The sequence below is a fragment of the Dermacentor variabilis genome, chromosome 4 (assembly GCF_050947875.1).
Source record: "Dermacentor variabilis isolate Ectoservices chromosome 4, ASM5094787v1, whole genome shotgun sequence".
Taxonomy (NCBI): domain Eukaryota; kingdom Metazoa; phylum Arthropoda; class Arachnida; order Ixodida; family Ixodidae; genus Dermacentor; species Dermacentor variabilis.
The window spans coordinates 130,301,242-130,310,613 of NC_134571.1; the positions used below are offsets into that span (position 1 = coordinate 130,301,242).

General features: G+C 45.1%; 1 protein-coding gene across 1 annotated transcript in view; it reads left to right on the forward strand.

The window, feature by feature from the left end:
- Nucleotides 1-9,237, forward strand: part of LOC142578338 (cell adhesion molecule Dscam1-like) — a 170,749-nt gene extending 161,512 nt beyond the window's left edge. The window contains exons 22-24 of the mRNA XM_075687735.1: nucleotides 7,446-7,637; nucleotides 8,055-8,350; nucleotides 9,226-9,237. Coding sequence (XP_075543850.1) covers nucleotides 7,446-7,637; nucleotides 8,055-8,350; nucleotides 9,226-9,237 — 500 coding nt within the window. The remainder of the gene's footprint in view (nucleotides 1-7,445; nucleotides 7,638-8,054; nucleotides 8,351-9,225) is intronic.
- The last annotated feature ends 135 nt before the right edge of the window (nucleotides 9,238-9,372 follow it).

Genomic DNA, 9,372 nt, shown 5'->3' on the forward strand with positions numbered 1-9,372 from the left:
GGAACGAAACACGTACGACGGATCGGTATTTCGAGGGAAGATGCCGTTTTACCGAAGCCACGGTAATGTTTTGCACACGTGCAAACAAGGGGCTCTCTGCGTAGCGGGACCGTACTTTATATCAATCCAGGTTTCTTTTTTCGCCGATCATCATTCGCACATGCTAAGCCATGCCGGTGTTATCGCAGAAATTAATTTGATGAATGATAAGCAAGAAAAATAAAATGAATCATTACAAAGTACGACCTCTGCTCTCATGTTCTCGGTGATCGCAAGGCTTATCAGCGTATCGAAAAAGTCTGCCATAGCATCGGAACTCTCTGATTTCTTGCGACGCTCGGTGCTGGACTCTAGCCAAAAAAAATTTAAATGTGTTAGCATTTCTATTTCTACCCAACTGGAAAAACCGATCAACCGTCCGTCCGTCCATCCGTCAGCTCGTCCGTCCGTCGCATAAGACGATCGCTTTCAAGATAGGACCTGCAGCAGCAAGCACTCTGCCACCTTGTGGATCGCTTTCAAGATAAGGCCCGTGCGGCCGCCCCATACGCCGCCGCCGCCAGAGTACGGTTGACAGTGGTTCGACGCGGATGGATAAGGCGCTAAAGAGCGATGACCATGGGTGCAGCGGTGGCGTAGATGAAGAACACCCGCCTCGCGTGCAAGAGGTCCATGGTTCGAAACCCGGTGCCGGCAATTTTCCACCGGATTAAAGAAAAATCCGCGTGTTGATAAAATTGCATAAGCAGGCCTGGAGTGTGGCCTGATCCCGGTGTCCAGAACCGGTAACGCACTCCTGCACCAGAGCAGGATTGGCCACCCTGGTGCAGTACTTGGCCACAACCTCCGATATGAACACACCAATCAAACCCCGGCCCTCAGTCCCCAGCAGCTGCGAAGCAACTGACCACGGCGGCGGTCAGACCTGCGACGCAGCAGAGGGTGCTAAGAATCCCTGGCTCCGGACAGGCCGCCATTGGAATATGAACCTGGCAACGTTTAACGCTAGAACGTTATCTAGTCAGGCGAGCCTAGCAGTGCTAATGGAGGAATTAGAGGGCAGGAAATGGGATATAATAGGGCTCAGTGAAGTTTGGAGGCCAAAACAAGCATATACAGTGCTAAAAAGCGGGCAAGCCACGGTGATACCGGGGCTTAGCGGAGAAACGAGAACTAGGAGTCGGATTCCTGATTAATAAGAATATAGCTGGTAACTTACAGGAATTCTATAGCATTAACGAGAGGGTGGCATGTCTTGTTGTGAAACTTAATAAGCGGTACAAAATGAAGGTTGTACAGGTCTTCGGCCCTACATCCAGTCATGATGACCAGGAAGTCGAAAGCTTCTATGAAGACGTGGAATCGGCGAGGGGTAGAGTGAAAACAAAATACACTATACTAATGGGCGACTTTAACGCCAAGGTAGGCAAGAAGCAGGCTGGAGACAAGGCAGTGGGGGAATATGGCATAGGCACTAGGAATAGCAGGGGAGGGAGAGTTATTAGTACAGTTTGCGGAACAGAATAATATGCGAATAATGAATACCTTCTTCCACAAGCGGGATGGCCGAAAGTGGACGTGGAGGAGCCCGAACGGCGAGACTAGAAATGAGATAGACCTCATACTCTGCGATAACCCTGGCATCATACAAGATGTGGACGTGCTCGGCAAGGTGCGCTGCAGTGACCACAGGATGATAAGAACTCGAATTAGCCTAGACCTGAGGAGGGAATGGAAGAAACTGGTACATAAGAAGCCGATCAATGAGTTAGCGGTAAGAAGGAAAATAGAGGAATTCCAGATCAAGCTACAGAACAGGTATTCTGCTTTAACTCAGGAAGAGGACCTTAGTGTTGAAGCAATGAACGACAATCTTGTCGTTGACATAAGGAAGTATAATATGGATAGAATTGAACATGCTTTCAGGATTGAAAGAAGCCTAAAAGCAGTGAAGAAGAAACTAGGAATTGATAAGAATAAGATGTATGCGTTAAGAGACAAAGCCGGCAATATCATTACTATTATGGACGAGATAATTGAAGTGGCTGAGGAGCTCTATAGAGATTTATACAGTACCAGTGGCACCCACGACGATAATGGAAGAGAGAATAGTCTAGAGGAATTCGAAATCCCACAGGTAACGCCGGAAGAAGTAAAGAAAGCCTTGGGAGATATGCAAAGCGGGAAGGCAGCTGGGGAGGATCAGGTAACAACAGATTTGTTGAAGGATGGTGGACAGATTGTTCTAGAGAAACTGGCCACCCTGTATACGCAATGCCTCATGACCTCGAGCGTACCGGAATCTTGGAAGAACGCTAACATAATCCTAATTCATAAGAAAGGGGACGCCAAAGACTTGAAAAATTATAGTCCGATCAGCTTACTGTCAGTTGCCTACAAACTATTTACTAAGGTAATTGCAAATAGAATCAGGAACACCTTAGACTTCCGTCAACCAAAGGACGAGGCAGGATTCCGTAAAGGCTACTCAACAATAGACCATATTGACATTATCAATCAGGTGATAGAGAAATGTGCGGAATATAACCAACCCTTATATATAGCTTTCATTGATTACGAGAAAGCGTTTGATTCTGTCGAAACCTCAGCAGTCATAGAGGCATTACGGAACCAAGGTGTAGACGAGCCATATGTAAAAATACTGAAAGATATCTATAGCGGCTCCACAGCCACCGTAGTCCTCCATAAAGAAAGCAACAAAATCCAAATAAAGATATGCGTCAGACAGGGAGATACGATCTCTCCAATGCTATTCACAGCGTGTTTACAGGAGGTATTCAGAGACCTGGATTGGGAAGAATTGGGGATAAAAGTTAATGGAGAATACCTTAGTAACTTGCCATTCGCTGATTATATGATGAAACTACCGAATGTTTAGATGGGATAGCGACACTCGCGGTGGAGGCGTTGCGATTATTGTTAAACAGCACATTGATGTTGTAATGATTGAATGTATCATTCCTGAGACAGCGTGGTGAAAATTACTTACGCGAACACTGTATATCTTGTTGGCGCAATATATAGGCCACCTGCCACTGCACCCGAGTTTTTAGATAAGCTGAATGATTTCCTATGTAATCATTCGGACCGTAACTCCAGACTAATAATGACCGGGGACTTTAATTTACCTAATATTAACTGGTACAGTCTACTACCTGGGCACGTAGAAATTTCTAGTAGCGAAAAGCTGCTTCAAATAATGGTCTCGCACAATCTAAAGCAAATTGTGAAAGAAAACACGAGGGTAACGCCTGAATCTCAGTCATTGTTGGACTTGGTGTTTCTTTCGAATAAAATAGGCGACTATACAGTGTCTGTGGAAGATGGTTTGTCAGATCATAAGATGGTCCTTGTACACATAGTGTCGAGCGCAAGCACTCGTTCCCGGCCGTTTATACCTGTGAAAGTTAAGGACTATAGTCCGGCAGACGACACATCTATTCTCGATTTTTTAGAATTATCATTTAATCAATTTGAACTTGTCTGCGATTGTGAATCGGTTGACGAACTATGGCAGCGCCTCAAGACAATCATAAGACATTGCGTTGATAGCTTCCATCCCAACTCGACTAAAAAATATAAAACGACGGAACCCTTGGATTAATCGACATATCATTCATATTAAGCGCAAAATAAAGCGCTTACGCAAAAGGCAAGGTATGTCCGCCGAGGTATCGAAATTGCGAAGGGCACTGAAAACGGGTCTGAAGGAATCAAAAGAGTAGTTCTCTAAGCAAACATTAAATACTTTTATGAGAACATCACCACAAAAATTGTGGCTTTATCTGAATGACAAAAAAGAACAAATAACCAAGATCCAAGTTAACAATGTAGTAGTAACGGAAAAAGCAAATATTGCGAGTAATTTTAATAATTTCTTTCAATCAGTTTTTTTCAGCGCCTAGCAGCAATTGCGCAGACGCCTGTCTGCCGTCTTCCATTTCATATGGGATGGAAAATCTTGTAGTCACTCAAGCAGGCGTGTTTAACCAACTGCTACTTTTAGATTCTAAGAAGGCTAGCGGGCCGGATGGAATACCAACCCAATTTCTAAAGCGATACGCGGAGTGGGTGTCATTTTTCTTAAATAATATCTTTGTTAAGTCATTGCAAACTCACTCGTTGCCACAAGACTGGCGTTGCGCAGTCATAACTCCTGTTCTTAAGAACGGTAACCGATTGCTAATAAATAACTATCGCCCAGTTTCCCTGACTAACGTTTGTTGTAAAGTCTTAGAGAATGTCATAAGTAAGCATATTCTCGTTTTTCTTGAAAATAACGACTTTTTTTATCAGCACCAAGATGGTTTCCGAAAGGGACTTTCTACAGCAACCCAGTTGGTAGAAACTATTCATGGTTTTACTTCAGCTATAGACGCCCAAGAACAAATGGACGTCATCTGCGTAGACTTTGCGAAAGCCTTCGACAAAGTTTCACACAATAAATTACTTTTCAAGTTGCATAAAGCAGAAATATATGACACTATTCTAAAATAGTTTGAAGCCTGCCTACACAATCGCAGGCAGGTTGTGCGTGTGGACGAGTGCTTGTCCCCTGCGTTAGAAGTGCTTTCTGGTGTTCCCCAGGGGTCCGTTTTGGCCCCGTTGCTGTTCTCGGTTTACATTAACGACATTGCAGAGATTGTCGAGTTCCCTGTGAAATTGAAGCTTTTTGCTGACGATTGTTTAATTTATTCGACGGTAACACATGCACATTGACGACCAAATCAGAATTAACCGGGTTCTTTATTCCCTTCACCTTTGGTGTGAAAAATGGGACATGGAAATCAATTACAACAAATCGACTTTTACACATGTTACTAACAAAAAAGGTGTGGCACCATTCTTTTATAATATTGCAAGCAACAAACTAAGAAATGTAGATACATTCAAGTATTTAGGGGTCACAATTTCACATAACTTAGACTGGTGTAAACATATCGATAACCTGTGCTCGACGGCTTCACAAAAACTGTATTCACTGAAGAAAAAGCTGGAACATGCAACGAAGGATGCCAGATTAATTGCTTATAAAACTCTCATACGTCCATCTTTAGAATACGCTTGCGTTGTCTAAGGCCCCCACCAAAAAGTATTAATGGAAAAACTAGAAAGAATTCAGAGAATGGCTGCTCGTTTTATCGCTTCAAGGTTCGGAAGGACTGACTCGGTAACAACAATTCTGCGTTCGTGTGGGCTTGAGTTGCTGGAAACGCGAAGGAAGAAAGCTAGACTAAAGATTTTTTTTCAGATGTTTCAAAGGGTTTTGAAGATAAAAAAAGGAAATATATGTCCAGTTCCCTGCAAATCGTAGCGAGAGAATAAACCACAGCAGAGCCATCAAGCCTTATAACACACGTGTTGATGTTTTTCGCGCTTCTTTTTTCCCGGATGTAATTGAAATGTGGAATGCCTTACCTGATGTTGTTGTCCATCAGACGGATGTGCACAAATTTGAATGCTTGATTGATATTTTGTATCGTGAGCACCCAACCTGATGCTATGAAATGTCAAATTTGCTTGTGTTTTACTATTTTCCCTCCCTGTAACAACCCTCAAGCGAGGGTTAACAGTATTAATAAAGAAAGAAAGAATAACTACCGATTCGCTGATGATATTGCCTTGCTTAGTAACTCAGGGGACCAATTGCAATGCATGCTCACTGACCTGGAGAGGCAAAGCCGAAGGGTGGGTCTAAAAATTAATCTGCAGAAAACTAAAGTAGTGTTTAACAGTCTCGGAAGAGAACAGCAGTTTACGATAGGTATCGAGGCACTGGAAGTGGTGAGGGAATACATCTACTTAGGGCAGGTAGTTACCGCGGATCCGGATCATGAGACTGAAATAATCAGAATAAGAATAGGCTGGGGTGCGTTTGGCAGGTATTCTCAGATCATGAACAGCAGGTTGCCATTATCCCTCAAGAGAAAAGTGTATAACAACTGTGTCTTACCAGTACCCACGTACGGGGCAGAAACCTGGAGGCTTATGAAAAGGGTTCTACTTAAATTGAGGACGACGCAACGAGCTATGGAAAGAAGAATGATGGGTTTAACGGTAAGTGATAAGAAAAGAGCAGATTGGGTGAGGGAACAAACGCGTATTAATGACATCTAAGTTGAAATCAAGAAAAATAAATGGGCATGGGCAGGACATGTAATGAGGAGGGAAGGTAACCGATGGTAATTAAGGGTTATGGACTGGATTCCAAGAGAAGGGAAGCGCAGCAGGGGGCGGCAGAAAGTTAGGTGGGCGGATGAGATTGAGAAGTTTGCAGGGACAACATGGCCACAATTAGTACATGACCGGGGTTGTTGGATAAGTACGGGAGAGGCCTTTGCCCTGCGGTGGGCGTAGCCAGGCTGATGAGTCATTGGGTATGTGTGCGCCACTCTTCAATGAAAGTCTTTCACGCCAACTTGGGTAACTAGGCATGTGCCGCTGGGAATCCTTACTATCCTAGCTTACTATTCTTTTCATTTCTGCGATGCTGGGCGGAATCGAACAACGTCACGCAGGTACCTCAATTAGAGCAACCCGACGCTTTAGCAAGCTGCGCCACTAATGCATTGGCATGTGCCGTTTTTCAATGAACGGCTTTCAAGCCAACGCTTCAGCGAACTGCGCCATGAATAGCTTTCTCGTGAACTTCGGTCATTGAGTACGTGCTAATGGGTGTGTGGCAGACGACGGAACAATTCTCAGCGTTCGCACGCACCGCAATGCCACGCTTCTCGTCTCGTAGCCCACGCGCAAACTTCTCGGCGGGGCCACAAGATGGCGCAGCGTGTCCAGGAAGACGTACGAGAGAGGAGCCCGAGTGCCGCATGACGCGTTTCTCAGCGGTTGCACGCAGCGGTGTGCGCCATGTATTTCGGAGGCCACGTGCAGGCTTAGCGGCGGCACCGCTAAATGGCGCCGAGTGCGCTTAGAACTCAGCTGCAGTTCCTACTTTGTCAGGCTGCAGTACACGCCTCACACATAACTAATTTCGACGGTGGTATTATGTCGTGTAGTCATGTTGATTAAATGCTAAACGCATTACCGTCGACAGTCGGCGTGAGGTGAATTCTGCCAGATTTTTTATTAGGAAATATCAACTGCATTGTACTTTAAGGGAGCAAAAGAAGGAACTTTGCAAGTTTGAAGAACCTTTACTACGCCCTCACTGGCCCAAGTACAAAGAATGCCTTGAGATCCATCACATAAATATAGCCTAGAGGCGCTGCGGTTCCGATGCAAAGTAAAAAAAGAGTTTTGAGCTACATTTTTTTCGGTAGTAATCAAAATGTAATCTCTAAATAAAATACAACAGATTTATTACCCAAACTGATCTGGTGTTTTTCTGTAGTGCGCTTTTATTAAGCAAGCATGACATGTAGAACGTGTAGAGTTTGTGCATGGTCTGCCTTTCATGTGCACAGACCCTTTGGAGCCGGACAAAATATCAGAGGTCGGCCGAAAGAGCAGCGCTCATCGGTACCGCAGCTTGTCCATCATCATTCCTGTTTGCTGCTCCCTCGTTGTTCTCACGGCCGTCACTGTGGCCATCATTGTGCTCATCTGTAGAAGGAGGTCTCCTACATCGCCACCTTCGGCCATTGGTGCATATGAAGGTGAAGTGGATTCCCTTGCACGCCTTCCTTCTTGTTGACAAGCGATGCTCTTAACGCCGACTATGTACAACACGGTAGAAACGCCGCTAGTAATGACGCAGATCTAGCTACATTTCAGCATTACGTTCCTCTTGTGTCACAGTGGCGCGTACTAATCTTTACTAATGATAGTAAGCTCTTCTTGTTGATCTGCTGTCACCATAAGCTTGGCTGCAGAGTGTATAGGCTTCCGCATACTGTTGTAGTTTGTAGGCGTTCCTGCAAATGTTTTCGGTGGCGTAAAAATTTTCAGGCTCTGTCAATGTGACAGCACCAGTGAGGGATGCTGCGGGGCAGATATCTGCGCACATAACGTGGGCCGGGCATTGTTCGTGCCTTCACGAAGTTCACGCGCCTTCCACTTTTCCCTTCGCTCAGATGTGCGATTTGGCGAGGGTGGCAAGATGGACTCCATCACCATGTCCGAACTAGAAAAGTCTCACGCGACCTTCGAGAGTGGTGGAGCTGACACCGAGGGCCGCAAGTATTACTACTCGTCACCCTGCATGTCCTCCAAGCTGGCAGACATCTCACGTGGCCAAAATGGCGGGGACAGCGCAGACGACGCGTGTCTGCACGCTATGGCAAAGGCTGCGGTTACTGCATCTCCCTACTCTTCAGCGAGGACTGTCGTGCAGGCTTACGACGCGCCCCAGCATCAGCGGGATGGCAGCGTGAGTGGCGCGTCCCAATTAAAAAAAAATGAATTCAGATACAACGTGCATGTTGTAACGTTGTAACGTATCTAAAACGAAGCTTTAGAGGAGAAGCTAGTTATGTGCTGTACACCAAATTTGATACTTACAATTCCGTATACTTATAGCCCATGTAACAGGTGTCATCACGCAATGCTTACGTTTAAACCCTACAAAGGTGACGACGTTAATTTCCTGCAATATTTTGTTGATGCACTTTACCGTTCAGAAGCTATGCCGAAATGCAAACAGCAAATCGGGCAAATGTACAGTGTCATACCTCTTCGCAGTGATGTCACGTGAACGAAGTCGATGTATGATGCATGCCGTAGGACGAATGGGGTTGCCTGTGTATATACGGATGTGTACGACACAGATTTAGCTACAATTTAGGATTCTGTACCTTTTTTTGTCTCACTGGCACGTACCCGTTCTTTAGGTTTGGCCAACGCGAAGAAAGCTTCGCTTTAGAATTCTAGGTGACAGGTCAAATCTTAGCACTCTGTTAGCGCTCTTACCGCTTGACGAAAGCTGGACAAATATCTCCGTCTCCTTTACTATGATTGTAAATTTTCAAGCTGCTTTGAACTGCAAACATGTCTAATACACTATCTCTTGTAAGGATTGGGGTCGGGCATGAAATAAGTGGTATCTGGCCCATGCCGTCGTCCAACTCATCAACTCTGAGAACGTTGTTGAAGGGAGGGACTTGTTCTCATCGAGAAATATGGGATTTATTTGCAATATATACGTGAAGTGTTGAAAAGGTTACATTTAATCAGTCTAGCATGACTGAAAGATAATGCAAACGAAGCAGTCGTAAACAGCTGCTTAAAACACTCTGTCCTCCCTAGATCCCTAGGTGAGGGAAAACTGCGGTTCAACCTTCCACCAATGGGAGCGTCTGAGGTCATCGTAATTGACCCGCCTTTCGGCAAGTTCACGCACTCACATCCGCACTTTGGTTTCACTGAACACACCGAGGTGAGAGGGTTCCCGTA